Source organism: Phoxinus phoxinus, assembly GCF_949152265.1.
Source record: "Phoxinus phoxinus genome assembly, chromosome: 23".
In the NCBI taxonomy this organism is placed as follows: Eukaryota; Metazoa; Chordata; class Actinopteri; order Cypriniformes; family Leuciscidae; genus Phoxinus; species Phoxinus phoxinus.
In genome coordinates this window covers 5,933,992-5,948,775 of record NC_136898.1, presented here as the reverse complement: position 1 = coordinate 5,948,775, position 14,784 = coordinate 5,933,992, and the positions used below count along the sequence as shown (strand labels likewise).

Here is a 14,784-nt window from a genome sequence, read left to right as displayed (position 1 = left end):
AGTTATTGTATTGAATATATACTACATATATATATATATTCTAATTATAACATTATATTAATTTTCCCTTTCAGTGGTGATGATGACCATATATCTGCTACTTAATAATAGCTCGTTTTCAAAAACCGATAAAAAAATGTAAAACCCATAAAAAAAAATGTCATAATTACAAGTGATTGAGCAAATAAGTATTTTATTAATTTGACCTCAAACAGGGTTCTCACAGATCAATGAGATCATCTGACCGGTAGAATGGTAGCCTAAATAATGGACCGTACATCAGCTAGAATATTTTAACAGATAAAAAAATGTACTTTATAAAATATGTAAAATATAAGGAGATTATAAAACAAGTGTAAATGCACTTGCAATGATGTTTAATATTTCATTTCACTCAACTCTTAAGAAATGGTGCTGATGTCTAATTGTAGCCAACTGAGTCAAAGTCCAAACACACACACTGTCAGGTCACAAAATGAAAACACAATTAAAAAATAATAAAACAGCCCATTTAACACTAAAAACAAAGGTTGAGAATATAAATACAAGTGACAACGGGGGTTTGTTTAAATGCATTAAAGATATGCAGCATTGATTGTGAGCATGATTCAGATTTGCAAAATAAAATGACCTACTAACAGATAAATTAATCTAAAAACATAGTATTGTTAGCTAGCGGAGTCCAATAAAAAAAAAAGTCAAGCTCATTGAGAGACCACATCCATTTACTCTTTAAAGAACAAGCACAGTTCCTTCACAGAGAGAATGATTTAACATTGACAGCACAGTCCAGCAGATTGGGTTGACCAGATGAAGTCTACTCAATTTCAGCGAGGAGTCCTATCTCTGTGTCGAGGTTTCCGGTGAGGCCCTGGAGGTCTTGTTGATCTGTCTGGAGGGGCATGTGGGTTGTGGCGGTGCTCATGATGTGGAATCTGATATGGGGCTGAAGGACTGAAGTAGAATCCTCTGACACTCTGGTTGGGAAAACCGGGTCTCGTCGGTATCACACCCGGGGGTGGATGAGGAAACAGAGGCGGACGGAAGGACTGTGGCTCAGGAGCTCTGAACGGCGTCATGTTGTTCCTTGGTTGAAATGGGCTGAGGAGAAATTATGAGAATGATTAAGGAACAGCGTTCATCCAACCTGCTGACTCATGCACAATAAGACAATAGCCGAGTTTCCACTGTCGGGCCAGTGTGTGTGAGCCAGGGCTTTAAACGGGCCGTGCTGGACTAATAGCCTCGGACCTGTGGCACCGAGCCCAAAACCAAGCCAGAAGCTCTGCAGCGCTTCACTAAAACCCGCTCGTAACACGCCTCTCTGGAACAACGTCACACAAACCATCATTTCACCTTACTTAAAGATCCCAAGCATTACCACTGGTTTACTATAAAAAGTGATACATTGATCATAATGAATTAACTTCTGTCAAGATTGCACATTAGTCACACAGAAATAAAGTGGTTTACCGTTATTTCACAAAAGAAAGAGGACACGCGTACTAGTCGCATCTGTTTCTGTTTATTTGTAGTCACAGGACAGTATGTTTACATCACATTTAGAAAGAATGATCATTTCTACAAATATGCCACCAAAAATACGACCTGAGGGACTTTAGCACTCTCTCCCAATACAGTTATATTTTCGGTCAGAGAAACAGAGGAAGCTCTTGAAAACACGCAGTTGCTTTATTTTATGCGGAGCTAAATATGGATATCAGACAGTCCAGTATAAAGAGACATGACGTACTGACAGATAAAATAATGTAGCCTATATGATTTGTCTGATTTCTTCAAGCGGTCATATTTAGCTACCATGTTTACTATGGGTATGGTTAGCGCGCGTAGTCTTTTGAATCGCGTATAAATATTTCTGCCTTATACAGTGATTAGTTCACACCCGATCACAAACAGAAGGTATTCAAACATTAAAGTGAGTTTTGAGCTAAAATGAATTTAAAAGTCCTTAAGTCCAGTTAGCTGGTATATGGAATCATCTCCTGACTCAAGTCGAGTCAAGCTGTTCAGACTGTCCGATATCCGATCATTTTATGTATCCGATTGGAATCTGATCTAAATGATTGACTGTCCACACTGTGTATCGCAACACTTTCAATCTAATTGGTGTGTCTCATGGCGAAATACCTGCGTTGGTTTCAATGTTTTCTATGGAAATGAGTGAACAACATGACAGGGTTTGCAATTTGATAATGTGTTGCTGCGGGACTACAGAGGCGTCTGGCCCATTTTGAGCCGAATGGATTTGAATGCAGCTTCCAAAAGAAAAAAAGATATATATTTAAATAATTGATAATTAACCCATTGAAGGCTAGCCTACTATCACACCAGTATTAGAACGTTCAGTGCGTCACGTGATCAACTGCTAAATTCAAATCTGCGTTTGCTCTTTGTCTAACGCTAACTGTTCAGTGTTTTCAACCATTTAATGTTTATGTTTCTGACATTTAAATACAGATAAGTACTAGCAAACCCCACCCCCACCCCTTCCCTAAGTGGCGCCCCCTCAAAAATACCAAGTGGACGACGCCTCTGCTGGACCACTACGTGTAGTCAAAACTGATTTTTAAAAATAAGATTTTTTTGCCGTTCACACCCAGATTCCAATGGGATATGCACAACTGACAGTCTGAACAAGGCTTTATATTTTCACACAATTACAATCCTTCTTTAAAAGTCTTTAAAAAAAGCACAGGAGAAGCTTACAAAACTTGATGCTGGGGATTCCTGTGCCCTTGGTGAAATTCTCGTCCATTGTAAGGAGGATCATGGTTATGCTGTTCCCTTCGATGATGAGGAGCTTCATGTCGTGTCTCGTTTGCTAGTCCCCGGAAGGGTTCTTGGTTTGGTTCCTCCACTTCCCCATTACTGCATGCGAGATAAAAAAATAATTAAACAGTAAACTTCACAGAACAAGAGATCTAATGGCGTCAAATCAAGTCAAATTTATTTGTATAGTTCTTTTTATAATATATGTTGTTATAAAGCAGCCCTTACTTAAAATCATGATGTTTATTCTGCCTTTACTAGTGTGTGTGAACTAGCTTTACAGATAGCTGACAGTCTCCAATAAAGAACCAGGAAGCGTCTTGCTCTTTTAGGGAGTTTTACTGGAAAGACTGTAAAACTGTAACATACATAAAGATAATGCATATTACAATCTCAAAAGGGTGAATGTACAATGCAAATATAAAATAAGTAGCTTAGAATGAACTAAAACCCTCAAAAAACGATCGCATTAGCACAATGCTAATATTAATGGAAAATGCCATAGGAATGCTAACAGTACTAGCGCCACATAATTCCTTACAAATTACGAATAGAAAACATGCTAAAATGACTAAATTCGGAATCTAAAGGAAGCTAAGAACACTATCAAACAAATACTTACAGACAGATATCTTTCAGGGACCAAAATAGTAGATTACAAACTTTAACACTCTGGAGATCGACTTGCTGAGAGACTGTTAGGAGAATAACTGAACTACGGTAGCTCTGCGTGGACAAAATACAAGAAACTCAAGAAACAAATAGCTATTCCACAAGGGGGCAGTACACTCCCCGCCTGATATACTGCTATATCACTATTATCCTTTAACTAATAACACAATTTCTGAAATAGGCCTTGAGTACACCTTAGCAGTACCTTCTTTAATTATTCGTACATCTACTTTACGTACTCTTTTATCTCGACCAGGATAAGTGTCCACAATAAGTCCAGTAGGCCATTCGTTTCTTTTGACCTGAGTGTCCTTTAGGAGAACAACGTCACCAATGGCTAAGTTTGGTTGATCTGCTTGCCATTTTCTTCTTGGTTGAAGGGTTGCAAGATACTCTTCTCGCCATCGTTTCCAGAATGAGTTGGCAAGACTTTGCACCTGTTTCCATTGCTTCCGGTACAAGTCCTTTGGATCAAAGTCTCCAGGTGGAATAGAGACAGGACAGATTTTCTGAGTGAGAAGGGCACTTGGTGTCAGCAAGTCGGATTGTTGGGGATCGGATGACACAGGTACTAATGGACGACCATTCATTATGGCTGTTACCTCTGCCATGAGTGTCACAAGTACTTCATGGGTCAGATTTGGAGAGTGAACTTTCAGCAGCATAGCGTCCAAAATACGTCGGGCCACTCCGATCATTCTTTCCCACACTCCTCCCATGTGAGAGGAGTGAGGTGGGTTGAACTTCCAAGTGCAAGCCTCATTTTTGAGGTAGGATTGAAGCTCTGGATCTTCTGAACTTATCTGAAGCTCTTTGCACGCTCCAACGAAGTTCGTTCCACAATCTGATCGAAAGAGCTTGGTGGGGCCTCTTATGGCCAGGAACCTTCTGAGAGCATTTATGAAACTTGAAGTGGAGAGAGACTCCACTACCTCGATGTGAACTGCTCGTGTGACTAAACAGGTAAACATTACTGCCCAGCGTTTGTTCTCTAACACTCCACCTCTTGTCCGACGGACACTGATGTTCCATGGTCCAAACACGTCCACTCCGACATGTGTGAAAGGAGGAGTTTGCATGAGACGGTCCGCTGGAATGTCTGCCATCTTTTGTTGTTGTACATTTCCTCTTAATCTACGGCAGGTTGTGCATTTGTTGAGAAGATTTGTCACCAACCTTTTTCCTCCAAGGATCCACAGTCCAGCAGACCTGATGGCTCCTTCCGTGATGTGTCTACCTTGGTGCACAGCCTGTTCATGGTAGAACTGAACCAGCAAAGCAGCAATGTGATGCTTCTTTGGAATAATGATGGGCTGGCTTTGTTCTTGAGTTATTTCAGCAGAGGTCACACGTCCTCCTACTCGCACCAATCCTTCTTTGTCCAAAAACACATTAAGATTCTTCAGTGGACTGTGTTTTAGTATGTCCTCTCCTTTGTTCAAAGTTTGTATTTCCTTTTCAAATGTCTCGCCTTGAACAGTTCGTACAATAACTAATTTTGCTTGTGTTAGAGCGTCCATCTTTGATTCATTTGATTCAGGAGCTTTTGAGATAGATCTGACCTTTTCAATGAGTTTGGCGATAGCTTGTGTGAGACGTTTCCAACTGGAGAAGCGTTCAAACCTGTGTGAGCCGAGCGATTTTGTCACAGTTGTAGTTGCAAATGTTGAGACTTGTGGGCGGACTTCAGTGTCCGTGGCAGGTTCAACAAGTTGAAAGCTGTTTGGTTGCACAGGACGCTCTCCATCACTTTTCCTCAAGAAGTCGGGACCAGTAAACCAATTGGTAGAACTCAGTAGAGAAGCTGGCACATGCCGTGTTCCATGATCGGCAGGATTGATTTCCGTGCTCACAAAGTGCCACTGACTGGGTTCAGATGACTTTCTGATGCGAGCAACACGGTTGGCGACGTAGACATAGAACCTCCGGCTGGTGTTGTTGATGTAGCCTAAGACTACTCGGCTGTCAGTGTAGTATTTCACTTTGTGAATTTCGATGTCAAGTTCACTCAGTAGCATGTCTGCTAGCTCCACCGCCAGAACTGAAGCGCATAGCTCCAAGCGAGGTACAGTGTGGACTTGTCTAGGAGCTAATTTGGACTTGCCCATGCAGAAGCCTACGTGGACGTGACCTTCAGTGTCTATGGCTCGAAGGTACGCAACTGCTGATATGGCTGATGTAGAAGCGTCTGCAAAGACACACAGCTCTCTTTGAAAGGTAGATTGCAGTGACGTGTTCACATACTGTCTAGGAATTTGTAGTTTCTCAAGGTCAACAAGCGAATCTTTCCAAGATTTCCATTGTGCCTCTTTTTCAGCTGGCAGTGGAGTGTCCCATTCACAATTCTCTGAGCACAATTCTCTGATGAGAGCCTTGCCATGCATGATGATGGGGGCTGCAAACCCAAGGGGATCATACAAACTGTTAACAGCAGAAAGAATGCCCCTTCTTGTGAATGGCTTGTCTTCTCTTGACACGAGGAAGGTGAAACAGTCGTTTTGCAAATCCCAGTTAAGCCCTAAACTTCTCTGTAAGGGCAGGGGCTCTGCACCGAGGTCAAGGTTTTTCAGTTCCTTTGCACGTTCTTCAGACGGAAATGCTTCCATTACATCTGGGCTGTTGGAGGCTATTTTGTGCAAGCGAATGTTAGAGTCTGCGAGCATTTCTTTGGTGGTTTTCAGAGTTTGAATGGCGCTGGCGTCTGAAGGAAAGGAAGCCAGTCCGTCGTCAACGTAAAAGTTTTTAAGAACAAACTGTTTTGCCTCGTCACTGTACTCTTCTTGTGCAGCCAGTGCCGCCCTCCGGAGGCCATATATTGCTATGGCGGGAGACGGGCTATTTCCAAACACGTGTACAGTCATCCTGTACTCTCTGATGACCTTTGTGGGATCGTTACCTTCGTACCACAGGAAACGCACAAAGTCGCGGTGGTCCTCACGAATGACAAAACAATAGAACATTTGCTCTATGTCCACAGTGATTGCCACAGGTTCTTTGCGGAAACGCAAGAGGACCCCAATGAGTGTGTTGTTCATGTCTGGGCCGGTCAACAAAACATTGTTCAGAGACGTGTCTTCGTGAGTGGCACTAGAGTCAAACACTACACGTATCTGGTTAGGTTTGCGTGGATGGTAGACACCAAAAAACGGTAGGTACCAACACTCTTGGTCTTTGTCGAGTGGCAGAACGGGTTCTGCGTGTCCTGACTCGAACATTTTCTGCATAAAGCTCAAGAAATGTTCTTTCATGTGGGGCTTTTTGTCAAGCACGCGACGCAATGAATTGAGACGTTTGACCGCTTGGTCTCGGTTGTTGGGTAGTCTGTGCCTGTTTGTTTTGAAGGGTAGTGGCGCCACCCAGCTGTTGGACTCGTCCATAAACATTTGCTCATCCATGATCTCCAGGAAGAGTTCATCATCCACTGACATGGCGGGTTTATCATCATGAGGGGTTCTCATGAACAATTTGTTGGTGAGACAGTCATTTTCATCTATGTCAATCAAGCCGGTTGTGTTCAAAGGGTTAAATGAAGAGTCAGTGCTTAGGACCTTTTCTTTGACATGGAATGAGTTGGGGCAGGAGTCCAAAAGAGATGTACGTCCGTTGTTCAACACTGATGTGCGGTAAACGCTGACTTTGCTTGGCACGTGAGCACCCCCAAGGCAGACCTCACCTATTATGACCCAGCCAAGGTCGAGGCGCTGGGCGTACGGAGCATCGTGGGGGCCGTTGTAGTGTTCTCTGACCTTGTGCACTCTTGGTATGTCCCGACCGAGGAGGACCAGTATTGATGCATTAGGGTCCAAATCTGGAATCTTGGCTGCCAAATGCTTGAGGTGAGTGTGGTGTGTCGCGACCTCCGGTGTCGGGATCTCAGATCGATCATCTGGGAGCATGTTGCACTCGATTAATGTGGGAAGCCGGACGCTAGTGTTGCCGTCGAGAGACTCTACTATGAAACCGTCAGCTTGGCGCGCCCTTGTCTCTCCTACACCTGAGCAGGTTTTCAAAGTGTAAACTTTGGTGCCTGTGTTAACGTTAAAGATCTCAAAGAATTCTGTCTTTGCTAAAGACCTATTGCTTTGCTCGTCTAACACAGCATAGGCTTTCACTGCCTTTTCCTTTTGTCCAGCAGGATAAATGTTTACTAGACAGATTTTGGAGCATGAGCGTGAGCTGTTACCTTTGCCACAGATCTCTGTACATTTGGACACAATTGCTTGGATAGAACTTTCTGGTTGCTCCCCGCCATGCACATCTGGGGCTGCAGAGCCTGGAGATTCCGTTTTCCAGGGTGCTGGTCCAGGGTGCAACGCGGTGGTGTGGTAGTCGCTTTTACACTCAATGCAATGTACTCTTGTGTCGCAATCTTTTGCCATGTGGTTGACGGAGGAACAGCATTTGTAACAAATGTTCTTTTCTTTCAGAATGGCTTTTCTCTCATCCAATGTCTTTGCTCTGAACCCACGACACTTGCGGAGGGAGTGTGGTTTGTTGTGGAGCGGGCACAGTTTATCTGGGTCAACCACCTTTTGGTCAGAGGAGTCTCGATAGCCTTTTTGAGCAGTTATTTCAGTTTTTCGAACAGATACTGCAGTTTTGAAGTTGGGATTGCTCGGTTTTTCAGGTCTATAAGAAAGCAAGGGGGCAAAGCTTGGGTCATTGAGAGTTTTAGCTTTGTCGCACACAAACTTCACGAAAACAGGGAATGGTGGGTATGAAGCATGGTATTGTTCTTTGTAGAAGGATGCTGAAGTAATCCATTTCTCTTGGAGGTGGAATGGGAGTTTTTGAACAATAGGAGTGATGCCCCGGGACGTATCTAAGTAACTCAAGCCAGGTAGGAGACCATCTACACGGGCAGCGTCAAGCTCAGAGATGAGATCACCTAGCTCCCTCAACTTGTGATTTTCTCTGTTTGCGATTTTGGGAAAATCTTCCAACTTTTTCAGGAGAGCATTCTCTATCGCTTCAGGGGACCCATAGCTGTCCTCCAGTCTTTGCCACACCATTTTAACACCAGCTGTGGCATCATAGGTGTGTACAGCCCTTAATCGTTTTGCTTGCTCTGATGATTTGGGGCCTAACCACTTGCAGAGGAGATCCAACTCCTCTCTTGGGGATAAATAGAGTCCTACTATAGCGTTCAAGAAAGATGCCTTCCAAGCCCAGTAATTTTCAGGCTTATCATCAAACATCAGGAGCCCTGAGCTAACCAACTCTCTGCGAACCAAATATTTTGCTAAGTCTGATGTGGCTGGGGAATTGGACTCGTTTGCACTGACAACAGGGCGTGGAGAAGATAGCCTGGGCTGAAAAAAGGCAGACTGATTCATAGAGCGTGGCTGGTATCTGTGGTCAGTATTGACTGGAGTTGGATACTGCGAGTGAGATGTGGAAAAGGCATTTTTGAACGTGCTTTGGGCATGAGAACGATCTGCTTCACTGGCGATGCCATACTGTAAGGAGTGCGCCTCTGGTAGCGCTTGAAACTCATATTCACTAATCTCACTATTTTGTATGCTGTGCTCTTTGACTTTATTTTGAACCAAATCACCACTGTAGTTTACTCGCTGAGCTGCTGGAAGCACTTGTGTGGTAGCTTGTGCGGAGTCAAAGCGGTTATTAGCCGGCGGAGGTGGAACTGGTATGGGCTCGACGACGTTGTCGCTGTTTTTTGAAAGCCAGGTATCTCCACCTTCATCCCCGGCTGCTGCCTCTAGGACCTCTGCTTCGGCGTTGGCGGCTGCAGCTGCACTCTGCAGACGCAGTTTGAGGAGGTCAGCGCTGAGCTCAGCTTTCTTTTTTGTAGCTTCAGCTTCGATGTGAGCTTTTTCTTTTAACACCTCTGCTTCTCTTTCAGCGTATGATGCCTGTGCTTGAGCGGCTGCTGCTTTAGCACGTGCTTTTGCTGCCAAAGCGCTTGCATTGGACCATTGACTGGCACGTGACCGCTGACTGGCCCGTGAGATGTTGGAACAGTTCGATCTTGTTTCCCACAGATCACCAATGTTGCTGACTGTACTTTGTGGATCCGTGACAGCAGTGTTGTCTTCTGTATCGACTTTTGGCTTACCTTCCATATGTCTTTTTACTATTCTGCCTTTACTAGTGTGTGTGAACTAGCTTTACAGATAGCTGACAGTCTCCAATAAAGAACCAGGAAGCGTCTTGCTCTTTTAGGGAGTTTTACTGGAAAGACTGTAAAACTGTAACATACATAAAGATAATGCATATTACAATCTCAAAAGGGTGAATGTACAATGCAAATATAAAATAAGTAGCTTAGAATGAACTAAAACCCTCAAAAAACGATCGCATTAGCACAATGCTAATATTAATGGAAAATGCCATAGGAATGCTAACAGTACTAGCGCCACATAATTCCTTACAAATTACGAATAGAAAACATGCTAAAATGACTAAATTCGGAATCTAAAGGAAGCTAAGAACACTATCAAACAAATACTTACAGACAGATATCTTTCAGGGACCAAAATAGTAGATTACAAACTTTAACACTCTGGAGATCGACTTGCTGAGAGACTGTTAGGAGAATAACTGAACTACGGTAGCTCTGCGTGGACAAAATACAAGAAACTCAAGAAACAAATAGCTATTCCACAAGGGGGCAGTAAAGCAGCCCTTACTTAAAATCATGATGTTAATGTTCATAATATTGTAATATCTTAATGTTTTATAGTCGCATTTAGAAGATTAAAGATGTGCGATAATTTAGTTTTACATTTTGCAATGAATTAAGCAATTGAGCTATGATGTATAGTATATATAGTTTTACGTGAGTGTTCTGTATGTAAGCGGATAAAGTTTTGAGCTGTGCGATAATACAGTTTACATTTTGCAATGATATAAACAAACAATAATGAATTTGGAGAATATTACAGTCATTCTGGGTGATACAGAGGAGGGAGGAAACAGATTTCGGTGAACTTTTAAATGGCCTTATCAGATTTGGTGGCCCTGCTGTATATCTGTTGCCATTCATGTCAGCCCAAAATTATTTCTACTGTATGAAACAGGAGATCAGAGATCACCAGAGTGAATTTGGAGAATTTTTGTCCACATTTGGAATCCAATGGGATATGCACAACTGACAGTCTAAACAAGGCTTTAGATGTTCACACAAATCTTCTTCAAAGTCTTAAAAAAAGCACAGGAGAAGCTTACAAAAATTGATGCTGGGGATTCCTGTGCCCTTGGTGAGATCCTCGTCCATTGTAAGAAGGATCACCATGATGCTGTTCCCTCCGATGATGAGGAGCCTCACGTTGTGTCTCGTTTGCTAGTCCCTGGGAAGGTTCTTGGTCTGGTTTCTCCATTCCCACGTTACTGCATGAGATAAAAGTAAAGGTAAAGTTAAACGCAACAGTAAACTTTTTAATATATAAAGTTATACGTGTACTGTACGTACAACTGTGTAGAAGAGCTCACCTTCTCTTGGGCCCATTCCTCAGGTCATCTAGATAGTTCGGCCTCTCAATTGAGTGTCCTCTTGATGCATTGAACACTGGAAGTAATCACACCATTTAGATAATACCAAAAAAGCATGCAAATACACAAGTGAGTATACTTACAATTAATTGCTTTTTGGGGCTTCATCCCATCAACATCAATTAGGTATCTATGACATAATATTTAACAGTGACAGTGTATGGATGCAATAGCTCATCTACAGACAAAGTTGACTGATCACCAATACGGCCGGCATGTTTGCAAACATTCATAAAAAATATGCTACTTACCGACAAATAAGATAGCCAGTGCGATTCAAACCATGTGTGCAATGAACACCAATCAGCTTATCTGTAAAAAAATATATACTATTAATCATTCTCCAGTGACGGTAAAGACATATATGATGTTGTTACAAATGATTTCGGTTTCAAATAAATGCTGGGTTTTTTTTACTATTCATCAAAGAATTCTTTAAAAAAAAAAAGGTTTCATGGTTTCGATAAAAATATTAAGCAGCACAACTGTTTTCATTATTGATAATATTAATAATAATAATAAATGTTTCTTGAGCAGCAAATCAGCATATTTGAATGATTCCTGAAGGAGTAATGATGATGCTAAAAAATTCAGCTTTGCACCACAGGAATACATTTTTAACGTTTGATCGGTAGTGAATAAAAAAAAGTCATATTGATTTAATTAAAGTCAATAATTTTACCAAATCACCAAAATTACATATTTGATGTTTTTTCATTGAAAAATAAATTGTTCATGCCTTAAAATAGCTTGAATGTAACTCTACACCCTTGCCTCATTTAGTATACAGATACGTGGTTCTATAAATATGCAAATTAGATATCCACAGAGATCCACACCATCAGAAACACCAGCGATTTCAACCGTCTTTGGTTCACAGCAGAAAATACTCAGCAATGGTGTTGACTTATGAATTTGCACATGTTTTGTCTTTAAGCATATTCAAAACACCACATAGACGTATAAACAACATTAAAAACTTGTATTTTAGCGCAGTTACTTTAACTGTAACATACTGTTGTTTTCATTGTCATGGATAAAATGTCTGACGGCCTTCTTGAAGCTGAGAATCGTGGCATTGTTTGGCACTTCATGCCCTGCTGTGAAGATCTTCAGGTAGCACAGCGTGTTTGGCAAATCCTGAAACAATTGCACATTTACAGACAATTAGTACAACAACCGCCATGAAAAAAAACGAATCTTATTTTTGCTCCAATCACGTCATGCTAAATTCTTTAGCAGGGAGATGTTTACATTCATGTGGAAAAATATGATTAGCTATTTATTTATCATCAGAAACACTGACTTTAATTCCTACCTCTACTGTGTAGTAGCGTGTTGTGAAGGTCAGATCGATGATGAGACCCAGTTCTTGTCCTTCCTTCTCCAACATTCGGACAAGATCAAATGGTTCAAATGCTTCTGATTGTGCTAAACGACATCTAAAAGACTACAACAACAAAAAGAATAGGCAGCACTGGAATTAAATCCAAGTTCACATGATCATTTCAAGGTAAAGGATTTGTTTGTGTCTTCAGACCTGTTTTAAAGGTACTTTGAAGGCGATGAAGCGTGTGCCAGGGATCCGTTTACCCAGTGCAGTATAGTCGGTCCATCTAAAGAGAATATAGCTTTAGTATATAAAAAAAATCTTAAAGGTTTACTTTAGTTAAAGGAGTTAGTTCATCCAAAAATGAAAATTCTGTCATTAATTACTCATCCTCATGTCGTTTCAAACCCGTAAGACTTTCGTTCATCTTCGGAACACAAATGAAGATATTTTTTAATGAAATCTGAGAGCTTTCTGTCTCTCCATTTGATCAAAACTCTTCAGAAAATTTGGACTAAACCACTGGATTCATATGGATTACTATTTGTTTTACGATATCTTTGAAAACTTTTCGAAGATTCAAAGTGGTAGCTGTCAATGCAGTGACAGAAAAAAGCTCTCAGATTTAATTAAAAAGATATTCATTTGTGTTCTGAAGATAAGTCTTACGGGTTTGAAACGACATAAGGGTTAGTAATTAATGACAGAAGTTTCATTTTTGGGTGAACTATCACTTTAAGCAACCTCATGAAATAAGTCAAATTATAAAAACTCACCTGTCAGGAATGCCATTTTTCATCTTTGAATGCATGTCTTCACAGAAGCTGCTTTACAATGCCATACACTTTTGAAAACAGATATGTTTGATTATATACGTGAATTTTATTACAGCAAGCAGAACTTCTTTACTAAACACTAAATCCTGAACTTAGACCAAAGCCTGGTTTCACTGACAGGGCTTAGATTAAGCTAGGCTAGGCCTTAGTTCAATTAGAGCCTAAGTAGCTTTTATAAACATGCCTTGACAATGGCACTGGCACATTTTAAATTATGTTAGTGCAAGTTGCTTTCAGTAAAAACAGCTCAAATATGCACTTTAGTCTGGGACTAGCTTAAGCCTTGTCTGTGAAACCGGGGGTAAGTGCGTCACATATGCGAGTTAAAATGATCAAAATCAGACCTGGTTTCACTTTTAGCTATTACTAAAAAACAAACTTAATTTAATATTATTCAGGCCTTAACTGTCTTTTTTAAACTACAAAGTAAGTGTTGTGTTCGAGCTCTGTAAAGCGTCATGACAGCTTTAATACTTAAATACAATAAATAATCAAATGTTTACTAAAAAGTAGCCCGTTTACCTCTGTGATATATTCTTCCACGTTACAGACTCGCGTGGCCGACTCCTCTGACGTAACTCCTCTGCTCGTGACTGCAGGCGCTGCTGCCGCTCTCAGGCCGGGAGGTGAAACTGCAACTCAGCCACAGCTGAATGCGAGCCGACAACTAAAACCTTCAGTCAAATATTTGTGTACAACAACCCTTAACTATATAAAACTACCGTTGTCTTAGGAAATCGTTTATAAAAGTGGTAAGAGTGTTCACACCGAGGATGTTAACTATTGAGTTTTAATAACGGATAATAATACTCACTAATAATAGAGTTATGGTAATACTAGAGGCATAGGCTAGGCTATATCGTTCCTGGTGTGGCTTATACGTAAAAAACAAATGTTTAAAATGATGTATATTCTCATATGAGATTCAGTTATCAGTTATTCAACTGCTCACTTTATCTCGGTGTACCACACAATTAGCCTGCTGGATACTTTCATTTGTGGAATAAATTAATAGCCTAATTAATTGTATAGAAGTTTACACATTTAATCTCTATTTTTTGTCATAATGTACTTTCACATGTTTTAGAGAGCTAACTTGGGTGTAGCTTCTACTTAGGTATAGACAGACAGATAGGCTACACAGTGACTTTTAGGGAAGTTTTCCAGACGAGGAAAAGCTGCAATTAAAAACGTAATCAAAAGGAATGTTTCTAGTCTAGACTGCATTACACCCTGTACGAATGCGTGACTATCAGCAGAGTCACAATGTGCCTGCAGAATAGAAACTTTTATTTATTTATTTCTCATCTAAGTTATAGGTCTATTCTATATGCATATTTATAGTGGAGACTGGGGATAGTTGTAACACAAGGAAGGGCTATGAGGTTTTGAATCCAAAGTCCAATTTGACTTTGGTTTCAATTTGAACAATTCACTTTATTCATTATAACATATGTTAGCAAAAAACAATGCTTTATTATTTTGAATGTTAACTTTTACAATTGGTGAATACAAAAAAAATGTTCTGATCTTTATTTTGAGTAACTTTGAATGCTGAAGAAATCAGGAAAGATTTGGGTAGACAGACAGATATGAGAATTACCTTTGAAGGAATGTGAGACGAGGGCAATCCGTGTGAAAACA

At 40.8% G+C, this 14,784-nt stretch overlaps 2 protein-coding genes across 4 annotated transcripts; both read right to left on the bottom strand.

The window, feature by feature from the left end:
* Nucleotides 1–152: 152 nt before the first annotated feature.
* On the bottom strand, nt 153–14,374 carry dusp11 (dual specificity phosphatase 11 (RNA/RNP complex 1-interacting)). Its single transcript, XM_079600740.1, has 11 exons — nt 13,663–14,374; nt 13,081–13,148; nt 12,515–12,590; nt 12,293–12,424; nt 11,991–12,114; nt 11,226–11,286; nt 11,058–11,104; nt 10,915–10,990; nt 10,651–10,812; nt 2,728–2,889; nt 153–1,101 (listed from the first exon to the last, which is right to left on the bottom strand). The coding sequence occupies exons 2-11, from the start codon at nt 13,113–13,115 to the stop codon at nt 828–830; spliced, it is 1,149 nt and encodes a 382-aa protein (XP_079456866.1). The 5' UTR covers nt 13,116–13,148; nt 13,663–14,374; the 3' UTR covers nt 153–827.
* On the bottom strand, nt 2,923–10,616 carry LOC306992162 (uncharacterized protein). 3 transcript variants are annotated; one of them, XM_079600739.1, is made up of 3 exons: nt 9,936–10,616; nt 3,702–9,671; nt 2,923–3,148 (listed from the first exon to the last, which is right to left on the bottom strand). In XM_079600739.1, the coding sequence occupies exons 2-3, from the start codon at nt 9,543–9,545 to the stop codon at nt 3,119–3,121; spliced, it is 5,874 nt and encodes a 1,957-aa protein (XP_079456865.1). In that variant the 5' UTR covers nt 9,546–9,671; nt 9,936–10,616; the 3' UTR covers nt 2,923–3,118. The 3 variants fall into 3 exon arrangements, 2 of the variants coding, with proteins under 2 accessions (XP_079456865.1, XP_079456864.1); XR_013796227.1 differs by having other exon boundaries at nt 2,924–3,148; nt 3,413–9,671; XM_079600738.1 differs by lacking the exon at nt 2,923–3,148 and having other exon boundaries at nt 3,167–9,671.
* Nucleotides 14,375–14,784: the final 410 nt, after the last annotated feature.

Coding starts and splice junctions, on each gene's coding strand:
- LOC306992162 (XM_079600738.1), bottom strand. CDS start 9,545: ATGGAAGGTAAGCCAAAAGTCGATACAGAAGACAACACTGCTGTCACG.
- dusp11 (XM_079600740.1), bottom strand. CDS start 13,115: ATGCATTCAAAGATGAAAAATGGCATTCCTGACAG. Junction 11,287..11,990: donor CCATGACAATGAAAACAACA/GTATGTTACAGT, acceptor ATTTTTTTACAG/ATAAGCTGATTGGTGTTCAT. Junction 11,105..11,225: donor ACTGGCTATCTTATTTGTCG/GTAAGTAGCATA, acceptor ATTATGTCATAG/ATACCTAATTGATGTTGATG.